At 34.3% G+C, this 15,898-nt stretch overlaps 1 protein-coding gene across 1 annotated transcript in view; it reads left to right on the top strand.

Moving 5' to 3' along the window:
* LOC138692736 (uncharacterized) overlaps positions 1-15,898 on the top strand; it is a 420,307-nt gene that overhangs the window by 184,400 nt on the left and 220,009 nt on the right. Inside the window, exon 4 of the mRNA XM_069815928.1 lies at positions 3,441-3,558. Within this exon, the coding sequence (XP_069672029.1) occupies positions 3,441-3,558 (118 nt within the window). The remainder of the gene's footprint in view (positions 1-3,440; positions 3,559-15,898) is intronic.

Below are 15,898 nucleotides of genomic sequence, written 5' to 3'. Positions count from 1 at the left end.
TCATCGTCTTAATACTTGTACAAGGATTCTATCCATACGAGAACAATTTGGAAAGTATGTGAAGGACAATAATATATTTGGCAAGGACACTTCATCCTACAACATTTCAATTACCAGTCTTCAATCTCAAGCCACAGCAAAGACAAAATGCTGCACTGTGATTGATAGGTCATACAGTAACTTTCCTTATTCAGAACCAAGAGAATACCTTTAAAACACATTATGTAACTTATATTAATCAGGCTAGAAGGAACAGAACTCTCCATCGAAAATGGGACCTTTTATTTGGGAATTATCTCTGTCACTTAGATTAATTAAATTTGATAGTACAAAAACTTTCAAATAGGAAAATGTAAGCATATTTAAACACATGTCTTTATTTTAACTTGTCTTAATAAAATAAAAGTTCCTTCTGAGTAAAAAAAAAAAGTAGCGTATCACTTTAAAATTTCAAATGGCAGTCGGGGTCAAATAGGATACCATTTGTTAGAGACCTTCAAAACAAAAAACTTTCATAGGAAACGTACTCTATTAGACCCCGACTCACATTTGAAATTTGAAGTGAATGACCCTACTTCCTATTGGGGCTGATTGATGAAATCAAGCTCAAGTGAAAGTTTACATGTGGTTTAGTTGCAAATATTCTTGTCTTGAAAATTTTAATGCACTAATTTCCGAAATAAATTACTGTTACGGGTGGTCTGAATCACCCTGTATATACACCCACATTGTTGACTAAATAGCTGAGTTCGGAAGTGATTCGATTCCCGCTTAGACTAATTACCTGGTTAGATTTATTTGGAGGTTTTCTCCATCTATAAGACGAATATCCAATAATCACAAGGCGAATAGGTCTACTTATCATCTCGTCTTATGCCATCCAACTATCGACGCTAGTAGTAGTTGATACACATTGTGAGCGCATTAGCTTTCCACTTTATATGCCATTCTTCCTCTGTCATTGCATTTGTCGTCATAATCACCATCATCATCATCATCATCATCATCATCATCATAATAGTCTACTATCAGGAATTGTTTTTTTTTTAAATCACGCGACATATTTAAAATTATTACAATTGTTAAAATAATTTCCTGTTTTTTCTTCTCTGTCGGAATGTGATTTCTATGTATGTTGTTACTAATGAGCTAATGACAGATTGTACAGTCAGAGCTGCTACTCCCTACGCGATAACCTTCCACATCTGGTTGAAACTCTCTTTGAAAAATAGTGTATGAGTAAATAATGTGAAAGCCAAGATAACTTAAAGAATTTACTGACAAATATAAATTAAATGATGCAAATATTATTGTTTTAAAAATAGCCTGAAATATTTCGTTTTAATCTTACTTCATAATCTCGCTAGTAGTTGGAAAAGAAATCTTAACTCATTTTTCCACATAGTCCCCTTAGTACATTGATGCATTTCTCCCAGCGATGCTGGAACATTTCCACAGCTTTCTGGAAGGAGGATTGTCCAACCTCTGCAAACCATACGTTTAAGAACTGCATGACTTTATTATTGGATGAAAATTTCTTTTCACACTAGTGTTCTTCAAGTTTTTGGAATAGCCTGAAGTCGCTTGGTACCAGACCTGGTGAATAGGGTGGATGGTCCTACAATTCAAATCCTGCTGTTGAAATTGCAGCCATGCAACTTGAAACTGAGGCGTTTGGTTGCAAAATCAGATACATCACTAAAACATAATTTTTCAGTATGAAGGAAAAACGTTTCCAAGGAACCAAGGATTTGCAGCCAATACTATTCTTTCATCATACAAATCCATGTGATGTATCTGGCTTTGGAGCATAACAGTGCTATAGCAGTTGTAGAATCATATGAAGATATGAAATATAACATTAACTCATTTTCGGAAAAAAGTTATGTATCTGATTTTGCAACTACACGCCTCAACTAAGGACTTGTGACTTGAAGAATGTCTTTATGGAAAAGGATCTTTCACCTCAACTTGCCGCGACGTTCTCCTTGATAGCATCCCGCAATTTTCAATTAAATTTTCATAACAAAGGCTTGTTCTTGTGACTACTTTCTGAAAATAGTCTGTCAAAGTAACATCTTGGGCATCGCAAAAATCAGAAAGCAAAACCTTGCCTGCTGATGGTTGCACCTTCAATTTTTTAGGGGTCGGTGAATCCTTATGTTCCACTCCATACTTTTAATTTTTGTTTCAGGGTCATAGTGATGAACTCATGTCTCATCAATAGTCATATATCGTTCATAATGAACTTAAAAAATAAACAAAAACACGAGTAGACTCCGTCATCCTTTAATTCCATTAAGCCACGTCTATTCTTATCCTAGTCCTCTTATATGTGTCTTGTCCTGCGTCGATAATTTTTTTAAATATTCGACTATCTTCTTGCGAAATGTACGAAATTATTTTCGCGGAAATTTTGATCCTCTTTTTGCATGATTTAAATCTACAAAAAAAAAAAGAAAAGAAAAGAAAAAAACTCACTGAAATATGCTATAGGCTACACCATTCTCAAACACTTAAAGAAAAAAAAAATACAGTAACTTGCACTACACTAAGCAAGAACGAATAAACCCTTCAGTGTTCTTAAATAATAAAAAAACACATTAGCTTGCACTATATTACTTACGAATGAATAATCCCTTCAGTAAACAGACTGAGGTGAACTGCATGCATGCAACATCCGACAAAAGTTCTGAACTTGGACGCGTATGAGAAACTCGTTGTGACAGGCAACGTTTCTGTACAGTACGTCCCGTGAAATCATATACAGAGGACTTTGTAGAAATGCTTTCACTTAAACTGCAGCTGGGTTTATCTTCTTCAATTATTCGTAGAATTAATGTTTTATAAATTAGAAATTGATAATAACAAATGGCTAAATCGGACTATTGTATTGAGTAGTTTAAAATTCTACTTCGAATATGATATGTCAAATATTGATGTCCTGTGCTCTCGTTATAGAGATTTGGTGTCATGTTAATCTTTTTTATTGGTTATTTTACGACACTTTACCAACTGTTGTGATTATCTAGCGTCTGAATGAAATGAAGGTTATAATGTCAGCAAAATGAGTCCGGGGTCCTACTTCGAAAGTTACCGAGCATTTGCTCTTAATGGGTTGAGGGAAAACTCAACCAGGTAACTTGTCCCAACCAAGATTTGAACCCGGCCCAGCTCGTTTTACATTCAGGCTTGCTAACCGTTACTCCACAGCAGTGAACCTCGTGTTAATCTCGTATCACGTAAGCTTCGTTGGCCTATAGTTTGTAAAGTTGAAATAATATAAAAAATTAAAAATCAAAACTCTAAGATGAAATGCCTAAGAAAGAACAGCAGTTCGTTCTACTCTCAAGAATATTCAATGTGACATACATATACAGTTGTTACAGCAGTGATATGTTAATGGATGTGAATTTGATTGATTTCTTTTTCTTTCACAGCGAGACAAACGACGTCAACACTGGACTGCTCATCGAAGTGTGGAGCAAAGGGATGCTGTGGGACAACGCTCTAGGTTACCATTGGATCCCTCTGCCTGTCGTAAAGTACTCGAACGAGGTAATGTTATGTTTACAGATTTGTTTTAGCTTTTCGTTTACTAGTGCACGCACCACTAATACTTGATATTACATTGTGTATGTAAATCAATGTTCTTCATTAATCATTTGTTAGACAATCTTGTGTGGGATTTGACCTTTAAAATCTTCCTCTACTCTTCCCTATTGTCGGGTAGTCTCTTTCAGTTCGTCTCGCCAAGAATTTCATCACCATGTATCTCAAATTTGGTTTTTCTATTCCTCGTTTATCCTATAGTCATGCAACAAAAATTCTTTTAGTTATTCCTTGAAATCTCGTAACATGCCGAATCTAATGCATCGTAATTGTCGTATAGGCTATGTATTTAACCAGTCCAGATTTACTATATAACTTAATTTATTATAGTTAATGCATTTTATACAAATTTTAATTTCTAAAGAAAAGATCTGATATTATTATCCATTGTGTTACTTTCATAAGTTGATACACTGTATTATTTTGTCTCTAGTGAACGATTTATTACTGTGGCAAATTTATAAAACATGCCTATAATACTCTCGAGTATAAGTGAATATAAATTTGAAAAAATGTATATATCAAATTGATGACATTTGAGTTTCATAATATTGATTTAGAAGATTTCAATATTGTGAACTATTAAGAATTTCCGATATTCTTTTTTTTTGTGTGTTCAGTATTGTCTTAAGTGTGCAAATGGTACAGTATGGCCAAAAAAAATGTAACCGAAATGCTTGTACCACACAATACCACAACTATCGTACAACTAAGTGTTCTACATATCTTTCCTCATCGGCTATGACTTCTTCCATGCGCTCTACCATTCTGGGAAGCATAGCATCACGCTGTTCTCTTGTCAGGTTGTGGATAACTCTTTCGATGTTTACACGTAGAGCGTCTAGAGTACGTGGGACGGGTATGAAGCACTGTTCTTTCAATATTCCCCACAGAAAAACACCACATAAAGCAGATCGGGACTTCGTGCAGGATAAGGAAAGTGTGATCCCCTACTAATCAGTCGACCAGGAAATAGATCTTGCAGTAGGGTTAGATTTCCATGACCAGTATGGGCGGTTGCCCCATCTTGTTGAAACACTGCTGTCCCAAATCAAGATTATTTAATAACATATATAAAAATATAATTATTTATTCCGTCTTATGGCTTAAGCAATGATTACATATAAAAGAAAACACTGATGTGTTACATCTTATTTAGTCTTAATACTAACGTTTTCGTCCTTTGTAGGGCATCTTCAGGTACGAGATATAACAGATATTATCTAAAATCAATGACAAAAACTTTGCTTTCCACTTGAAAATGACATAACTAGAGTAAAATTATGACATAGTGACAATATTAATCATCCGAAACAACATTAAAAAGATCATGTCAAATATTAAAAACAAATTAAAACGACGTAAGTTTGCATAGCTATGAAGTAATACTGAATTGCATGATGTTGACATACAAAGTAGGTGTCAATACATTGGTGTCCTAAATATATTGTACTTTGTATGCCAACATCACGTATTCAGTATTACTTCATAGCTATGCAAACTTACGTCGTTTTAATTTGTTTTTAATATTTGACATGATCTTTTTAATGTTGTTTCGGATGATTAATATTGTCACTATGTCATAATTTTACTCTAGTTATGTCATTTTCAAATGGAAAGCAAAGTTTTTGTAATTGATTTTGGATAATATCTGTTATATCTCGTACCTGAAGATGCCCTACAAAGGGCTAAAGCGTTAGTATTAATACTAAATAAGATGTAACAAATCAGTGTTTTATTTTATATGTAATCAATACTTAAGCCTAAGACGGAATAAATAATTAATTATATTTTGATATATGTTATTAACAAAAGGCTTAGCTGACTATTTTTCAACATGAATTAAAAAAAAAAAGATTATTGAAGTCAGAAAATGTCATCAAATCCCCTTGAAAACGTTCAATAACTTGTTGTCTGTACACGTTTGCATTGACATTTATCCTGTTTTCATGTTCATGCTGAATGAAGTATGGACCAATGATGCCGTGGCTGGACACAGCAGCCCACACTGTTACTTTTCCAGAATGCAATTGTCTCTGTTCATACTCTTGTGGTTTTTCCCAACCAAGGAAAGGACAGCTTTGTTTATTAACGTGGCCACTTAACAAAACATCACATTCGTCAAACCACCACACATTGCGGATATAGGCAGTTGTGATGGTAACAGAACCTGTCATTCTAAACATTTCCAGCCATTGCAGAATTTTTTTTAGGTGGTGATGGTTTATGAAACACACCTTGATTGAAATAATCTGTAACAGAAATAATAAAGAGGTATGTTACGAACTACATATCATTATATCATTTCGGTTACCTTTTTTGGGCCACTCTGTATATTATATAATGTAACTGTAATGGCTCTTAAAGGAAGAGATCTGTTAAGAGCAAAAATTTGCATAAATAATAAGCCTATCCAACAACAAAGTGATTTTAATTATCTTGGTTACATTGTGTCATATACCGGCAATAGAGATGTGCAAAATAAATTAAACAAATTCCAAGCACTATGTGGTACAATAAAAAGAACTTTCAAAAATTGTAATAGAGCAACACTGTTAAAACTTTACAAAGTAATGGCGATCCCAACCTTGCTTTATGGGTGTGAAAGTTGGGTCTTCACTATCTCACAACAGAAGAAAATAGAGGCTGCTGAGATGAAATTTTTGAGACAGGTGGCAGGTTATAGACTCATAGACAAAAAGAGAAATGAAGATATTAGAAAAGATGAGAAATTCAGAGTCTAAATGAAACAATCATTGAATACAGACAAAGATGGCAAGATCATATACAAAGAATGGATGAAGATCGTATACCACAAATAATAAATAAGCATAAACCTGTAGGTAGAAGAAATGTCGGCAGGCCACGGATGAGATGGTCGGATCAGTTTTCTTGAAGACGGAACGGGCCACAAGGCTTATGCCGTGATGAAGATGATGATGAACTGTAATGTTTAAGATATCTTGATCCTAATAAAATGTCTGTCATAAAAGTGATAATGATATTTCAAAATGTTATTTTTCACTCGTTAAAACTTGAAAAGTAGGTACAGTATTTTAAGATTCAGCGTTTTCAGGTAAATATGAATACGTTTTTCATATCCTAACTTGACTCCAAGGTCGGTCTGTGTGTAGTTTTAAAGAAAATATAAATTACACGCCGAGATAATTTCATCAGTTAATGTTAACTCGTGAACGCAAAAACGCAAGGTAAAAATATAGCTAGAGGCCTAGTGTTATCTCACAACTCCATAAATGAGCCAGAGCGCCGACTCTTGAGAAACTTGACGTCCAGAATTTAATTGCAGCCCGATGCCTGGTGCTGATTCCGAGCCTCCACATTCTGGTATACTTTATTCCCGGTGGCCCCTCAACCTCATTTCTCTGCCCTGATATATATTTAGCTACACTGATTTATTTACTATGGTCACGGAGACGTTGATAATGGTGATTAATAACAGAGTGTGACATTAGTTTAGAATGTTTTGGATACGGATAGTGCTTCCTAAAATGATGATAATTATTTAGTCGAAGTAAACTTTGAATTAGCTTTTAAACCGCTAATTATTTCAAGAAATATTATGCAAATATCGCCTTTGAAAGTGTACATAACTGTAAATTAATATTAAAATCGTGCAGTTTTTACTTCTTTTCTGTAATTTATAAGCATAATGATGTTAATAGTAAATATTATTTACAGATACAAATTTTCATTGACGTTCTGCGCAATATTACTAAAAGGAAGAATATAGTAGCCTACTATACAGGGTGTTTAAAATGAGTCACATATTTTACAGGAGGTAGCATAGGTCGAAATTAGAAAAAAAGTTCCGGAAACAAATATCTGTTGAGATATGGACCATGCTGTATTGTGATCTATGATCGTAATTCGTTTAAAAATTCAAAACAATGGTGCATGTTTTGTGTGTTTTCAACCATATATATATATAATGTCGAAATATATTACAATAGTGTATTTACACTTGTGAAAACTTTTAAGCCTAATGTTGTGAATGGCTTATTTCTTGATTGATGATGATGATGATGATGATGATGATGATGATAATACGTGGCGCTACAGCCCGTGAAGGGCCTAGACCGACCAGCCGGCTGCTGGCCTCACGCCCACATGCCGAAGCAGAGGTGGACGATCATCTAACCAGAATGGAGGTATCGTGTGGTTATCACGATGATCCCCCCAGCCGTTATAGCTGGCATTCACAACCGGATTTCGCTACCTATCGTAGCTCCCCAAGTGCATCACGATGCTGGGTGGGCACCGGTCCCATACACTGGCCGAAATTTCATGAGAAAATTTCTTCTCCCACGAGGACTCGAAACAGCGCGCATTCCGTAACGCGAGTCCTAGGCAGAATGCCTTAGACCGCGACGCCTAGGGATAATAATAATAATAATAATTATTAATTGTGAAATTTTTACGCGGGTATTTTTCTTCAGATGTAATTATTGGATTGGTCTGCCAAGGCATGCTTCTCGCTTAGTAGGCCTTTTCTCTGTCATGTAAAAGTCAAGCTTCAGTCTCAGAATATTTCTCTCTCTTAGAGAAGAGAGTAAGGTTAGCTTGAAGGGCTCGTATTTCCTTGCACAATATATGTCAGCTTGAAATGTGTAATTTACCGACTTCACTCAGGAACGTGCAGAATTGCTGCAACCTATACTTGATATAATATAATGCGTTGTAAGATCGAATTACAAAAGCTTCACGATTAGGCTAAGAGGCAGTAAAGCAAACGGAGAACAATGTGTACGTGAAGAACAACGAACCAGAGACTAATGACTCTGTTTTCCGTCGATGTATGAATGCCACTGCTTTTGGAACATATTCCGCTCATTGTAGAAGCGTTTTACATATTAAGCATACCTGAAATTTGAACTAGGATTGGAAGAATCTAAGCACTTTTTCATTTAAGTATTATATATTTCATTAATTTAATTTAATTTAATTTAATTTAATTTAATTTATTTAAATGCAAATATATGAATTAAGCTATCAGTGCGTACGCAGTGATTAAGGTTTACAGCGTACCATTGTATCACAGTTAAGGTAAAGTGTTCAAATATCACCTATGACATTAATCGTTCGTTGTCATGCGAAATCCTCTGTTGTATCAAGTGGAAATCCGGCATCGTACCGATCCCATTTGACGGAAATCTCTTCAGGTGAAGTCTAATGACGTCGACTACATACATACATACATACATACATACATACATACATACATACATACATAAGTGTGTTTAAATGCGACAGGCTCATGTCAGTATATTTACTGACATGTAAAAGAATTTCTGTCATCTAGTCTGCTGTCATAAAATCTGAAAGTTAGAATTTATAAAACAGTTATATTACCGGTTGTTATGTATGGTTGTGAAACTTGGACTCTTACTTTGAGAGAGGAACAGATATTAAGGTGTTTGAGAATAAGGTTCTTAGGACAATATTTGGGGCTAAGAGGGATGAAGTTACAGGAGAATGGAGAAAGTTACACAACGCAGAACTTCTCGCATTGTATTCTTAACCTGACATAATTAGGAACATTAAATCCAGACGTTTGAGATGGGCAGGGCATGTAGCACGTATGGGCGAATCCAGAAATGCATATAGAGTGTTAGTTGGGAGACCGGAGGGAAAAAGACCTTTAGGGAGGCCGAGACGTAGATGGGAGGATAATATTAAAATGGATTTGAGGGAGATGGGATATGATGATAGAGAGTGGATTAATCTTGCACAGGATAGGGACCGATGGCGGGCTTATGTGAGGGCGGAAATGAAACTTCGGGTTTTTAAAAGCCATTTGTAAGTAAGTAAATAAAAGAATTTCTGCGGGACAAAATTCCGGCACACCGGCGACGCTGATATAACCTCTGCAGTTGCGAGCGTCGTTAAGGAAAGTTCTTCTATGTACTCGTATTTTTAGTTAAAATAGTTATATATTAAAAATGAAGATAATGTTAAATTTAAGTTCTTTCTATTAAGAACGCGCTTTGTAGCAAGGCTAATCCGGTTTGCGAGTAGAATGTGTGTCTGAAAATTAATTTTTAATACTTGTTTTAATTGACTTAGAATGCTTTTGTTTCGCTTTGCATTTCATTACTATTTAATAATAACTATTTTAAATTACATAACAACGTATGTAATCAATTTGATACAGTGCAAAGGATGATTTTAGATTTAGTAACTTCAATTATAGAATTTACTAATTCACCTCACAAATGAATCATTCCATGTGTATCAATTACAATTAATGAAATTATAAGTGTTGGGGAGATTGAACGTGACCAAATTTTAATTATGTGAATTCATATTTATTCAACTGTATTTGGTATTGATTACATGTAGCAATTATTCACTTTAACTGACTTGAACCATTTTGCTTGTTTTTTTCCTGAAGTTCAGTGTTTAAATTTCAGTGTTTGTGAAAATTTTCCTTTTTTATTTTGTCACTATACTGTATATGAAAATAAATATTTTGATGTTGCTAAATAAAACCTTCGGAATTTTCACGGAAATACTGGTAAACGTTTCCAACTTTTGAGTATTTAACGACGCTGTATCAACTACTGGGTATTTAGCGTAGATGGAATTTGTGATAGCAGAATGTTTTTTGGTGAGAGGAGGACGAGGATTCGCTGTAGATTACCTCACATTCGCCTTACGGTTGGGAAAAACCTCGGAAGAAACCTAACCAGGTAATCAACCCAAGCGGGAATCGAACTCTCGTTCAAGTGCAACTACGGATCACCAAGGAGCTACAGCCTGAGCTACGCCAGTGGCTAACACTCCTTGTTCTGAAAATTTCTTTTGGTTATGAAGTCCACCAATCTGTCTGTATATAGTGATTTTTCTGAACTCTTATTGGACGGTTTGTATTAATACTTCAGTATCAATAAGTCATTTCATCCAGGAATGGAGCATATTATATATAATTGCCGTTGGTAAAGAATTAATGGATTTTTATTTGAATTAAAATAAACACTAAACACTGCAATTTAGTCCAAATGAAAGCCGATGTTTCTGTGGTCTTTTGTATGGCATAGAAAAACGTGACAACTGAAACGCAGTAATTCATATTGACCCTTCTGTGCCCGAGGTTGCGGGTTCGATCCAGCCTAGGTCGATGGCATTTAAGTGTGCTTAAATGCGACAGGCTCATGTCAATAGATTTAGTGGCATGTAAAGGAACTCCTGCGAGACAAAATCCTGGCACACCGGCGACGCTGATATAACCGTGGCAGTTGCGAGTGTCGTTAAATAAAACATAATTTAAATTTCATATTGATACAAATTTAATTGTTAAAGTGGATTCAAATATAGAGAATTATACCTGGTTTTCTTCAATTTCAGTCTGTTTTTACCTCTTCAGACATTGAAAATTACCAGGCTGCTCTTTTTCTTGAAGGAATAACTGTTGCTGGTTGTTAGAGATAGATAAATTTAAAAAATACTTTTACTATCTTTTGAATGATAGCAAGTTCTGGCTGATAAGTATGTAAATATATTATATGGCAGTATATCTCAGCTGATGATAATTGTGTCAGAGGAAGAACAATTATTTGTATACATCTGAAGTCTGACTAGTGTAATATTACTAGTCAGCGATGTATGCACTGTAAGGGGAAAGGTAATGGACACCCTACCCCATTATCTTTTGACTAAGTTGCCTCATGAGTAATGTGTCATTGATGTCACTTAAGAGGTTCAAATCTGTCTTCTGACAGTTGTTGACTACAAACAAACATTACAGTAATTTGGTTTTAAACAAATTATAAACTGGAATTGGAGGGTTCAGAGCCATAATGGGCCAAGCACCATAGATTAAAAACGTAGAAAATAAGGACTAAAATTAAGTGAGTACCTTAATTCAATGATACATATAGCAAGTAATATACAGAATGCACATTAAAACTAAATAATATGTCAATCTTCATTGAACTATGGTATTCACTTAACTTTAATCCTTGCTTTTTTCGTTTTTAATAAATGGCGCATGGCCCACTATGGCTCTGAACCCTTCAATTCGGTATACAGTATTTCTACTGTCATATAAATTTTAATAATGGATAATGAAGAATTATAAAAAATTGAGAAATAAATTTGCTTAAAAAACGGTTGTATGATCAAAATTTGAAGCCAGGCTCATTAGATGGACTGGATATGTCATGAGATCTACGGGGGGAGATTTGTTTAAAACAGTGACCGAAGAAATGCGAGCAGGAAGAAGATCGTTAGAACGTCCATAATGAAGGTTATTTGACTATTAAGAGAGTTATTTAAAAACCATGAAAGTGGATATTTAATATTGATGATGATGATGATGATGATGATAGACTACTACTATTGCTACTACTACTACTACTACTACTACTACTAATAATAATAATAATAATAATAATAACAGGCCTAATAATAATAATAATAACGACAGTAATAATAGTAGTAATAATAATAATAATAATAATAATAATAATAATAATAATAATGAAATAATAATAATGGTTTTATTTAAAAGATATTGTTTTATAGACAAATCTGATGTACCATTGTAAAGTCAACAGCCAGATGCTTGCATCGTAAATGCTTTCTAAAAATAATAACTTTTAAATACCGATTTATTTAGACAGAAAAATAAGAAATAATTGTAATATAGGAAGAAGATATGTACAAAATTAATTATATGTAATACTTCTCTTTAAACAGTAAAATTTATAAATGAAGTCAATATTTTATTTTCTGGAAGTATAAAGAACTTACTTTGTGTTCAATACAGAAAACAAAATTTTATTTCGTTAATGTGTAGGCCTATGGTAAATATTTTCTTTATGTAATCGTATGTACATGTTACCATTTATTTGTTCATTTTTTCCAACGTCCTCCTGCTTTATGATTTACACACTAATGTCAGGGGAAGGGGCGATTCTATGAACACAGACAATAAACATTGACATATATGTGAGCCTCTCCTAATCTGGAGTCAGTAGAGCATAGGGGCCTTCACAGAGACAGACACAGGACAGAACATTAACGAGGAAGATACATCCACGCCATGAACCTTCGGACCGCGCAACTTATGGGGAACACGCTTTCGGCTGCTTAGATATTCGGCCCTGCTTTTGAATAATATGTGCAGAAAATAAATAAACTATAAAGACCAATGGCAATATGAAAGCAGGACAAAAGTGTGTGTGTGTCTAATGTCTACCCACTTCACTTAATGTGATTCGGGTTCCACATACTGCGGATAGGACTGTGACCCATTTTCAAGTTGCACATCACTTCGCCGAGCCACGTTATGCATGATGTGTATCTGTGAAGAGTTATGTTGTGCACGGTGAATGTATGTGTAAGTGTATTGTAGGGAATGGGTGATGATGATGGTGAAGGTGAGGAAGGGAGAAAGGGAAACCCGGTGCCAGCACGTAGCCTACTCCTGTCGAATAACACCAAGGGGACCACCAGGCTTAAGGTCCCCATCCGACGGACGAATCATTATCAACAGTGACATATGTCTTCTCTTCATATGCACTGCGGAGAGATTTGGGATTTCACCCAGTCATATTGATGCACAGTCTAGTGATTGGAAGTTGTGCACCGCCATCTCTCCTAGTCGTGAGATAGAAATTTTACATGAAAATTTCTGACCCCGCGGGGAATCGAACCCGGGTCGGCTAGTCTGGAGGCAGACGGGCTACCACAGAGCTAACTCAGCGGACAGTAGGAAAAAAGTAACCGAAATATGAATAGAGTAGAATGTGTAATATATTTTCTTTTGGATGAAACCATCATTTTGACCTAACTTTGTTATAATGATGGGTGGTTTGTGATTTATGGAGAGAAGATATTCCAGCAGAACGGTGATTGCATATATTTCATTGAACAATATTAGATTACACTCGTTTTTATAGCGTTCTGAGTGTCATCATTGTTCGGTAAGAATTACGCAGTAGCAATGTTATAGCCAATTTAAGAAAATACTTGATTAAATAAATTTATAGCCTATGTGTATGAATTAATCAACCTATATTATATTTGTATTCTATAATTTTGAAATATATATTAGTCCTACTTTTCACGTGCGATATTATTCTTCTCTAGTGTTAATATTATATTATATAATTCCATTGCCGCTGTAATTATATTTTAGCTCCTATTTTATTTTACTTATTTATTATTATTATTATTATTATTATTATTATTATTATTATTCTTTTTATTTTAATATTATATCTGAACTGTGACCGAGCACGAGCGCTGCTCATTCGGTCTCAAATTATGTTAATATTGTTGCATCTTCTTTTTATATTGCTTGTATTATTTTATTTATATTTCTCTTGTCTGTTTTGTAATTATATTCTTTATTCTGTATATTTAAATTTAAATAAATAAATAAATAAATAAATAAATAAATAAATAAATAAATAAATAAATAAATAAATAAATAAATAAATAAATAAATAAATAAATAAGTAAATAAATAAATAAATATTTAGGCTAGAATGAGTTCAGATTTAATAATTCTCAGTCACAACATTTACCAATTCCGTTCATAAATGCTATTTCATAAGACTCGTATAAATATGTGAAGCCAGTGCTATTTCCCCGGGGTCTCGGAGAAAAAAATTATTCAGCATATTCATTGTACCGCTCTGTGCATATGAATTAAAAAGTTATGAAATTATATGTAGCGGTGAAATTGAACGTGGCTAAATTCAATTATGTCACTACGTATTACATAGCAGTAAATGGATTTCACATCAAAATGACTTTTGTTTTAACAAATTGCTCCGAATTTGTAAAACATTGTTTGATTCTTTTGCCTACAGTAGTTAGGTGTTGAATTTTAATTTTGTGTAATTATGCTTTTTTTTTTTTTTTTTTGAAGGATTATCAGCTTTAAACTTTTTAGTGAGACTTATTTCCTTTGTATAGGCCAATATGCATTTTTCTGTCGTCTAATCAATATTCAATAAGCTCGACAGTTTAAAATATCGTTAAATAAACCATCAAATTAAATAAACAATCCTTTTGTTTTGTAAATATATTGTACAAACATGACATAACACTTTATCTGGAACAGTTCACCGTATGTTGTAGGCCTACTCTTCTATTCTTGTCATCGTTGCTAATGAAAGGTATTAATTATTTATATTGAATTTTAACATATACGCCATTAACGTTAAAAGCATTACAGGAGATGGAATTAAAGTCAGTAACGAAACACGTATTTAAAAATGACTCGCTTACCGATGACACGCATTTTTCACATCTTCTCTTATTCTTTGTAGTCATCTCGCCCTTGCTTCTTTCATGTGGCAAGCTGATTGGGCGCTGAGGGATGAGCCTACGTAATTCATACACTTCCGTACGAAAGTGACTTACAGCGCATAAAGCTTTTCTCCTCATGGTCAAAATATTCATTCATCTTAAGAATAACATGCAAAAATGAAAGGTTTTGCGGTTTTGTATTTCCCTATTACTTTCTCTTTCTATTTCACAAGGGTAAATTATTGGCAAACGACATACTATTTATTACAATGGAAGCACACAGTTCACATTTTTGCAATCGGAACCAAATTTCAATTTATACCGTACATTGTCAAGTGAGTAATTCATTGGCGGCCGCTCTTTATGTGCTGCAATGCTGCAGCGCACAGTTAATTCTCAGTCCCTAGCATAATCTGATTCATGTTTCTTTCATTTGTGTTATGCGTTCCAATGCATGAAGAATCGGGAACTGCTACTGTCTATAGCTTGTGCGTCGTCTGCAAGACCCAGTGCTGACTTCCTTGTCGCAATAAACAGCAGTGAAATGCAGCGAACCTTGCACATGCTCAGAGAGCTTACATTCGCTTGTTGTATGACGTAATCTATGGTTTCCCATTATAAATAGTGTGAGCTGCAAGGGAAAGCAGCGAATTGAAATGACTCGTTCGCATTGACGTTTTATAAAATCTACAACCAATCAGGAGTGAGTGACTATTTGTATAGATGGGTTATACAATCTACAAACAATTTCTCAGACGTCACGACATCTCTGTGAAGCAGTCGTGTACTATTTGTGAGTTTGTGTCTATTTTACAAGTCCTGATCACAGAATGTAGGGACGACTATTTTATTCTTATGCTAATTACTAAACTTTCCTGTAAAACATTTATATAACATTTATTATTAGCTTATTTATATGTACTACATTTAATACAATTTAATTAAAAGATGCTGTACTCATATTCTATTCCTTCAACCTTCCGACAGATGGCCTGAATGCACC

This window comes from Periplaneta americana, chromosome 17 (assembly GCF_040183065.1).
Source record: "Periplaneta americana isolate PAMFEO1 chromosome 17, P.americana_PAMFEO1_priV1, whole genome shotgun sequence".
Classification (NCBI taxonomy): domain Eukaryota; kingdom Metazoa; phylum Arthropoda; class Insecta; order Blattodea; family Blattidae; genus Periplaneta; species Periplaneta americana.
This window is presented reverse-complemented; position numbering and strand designations above follow the sequence as displayed.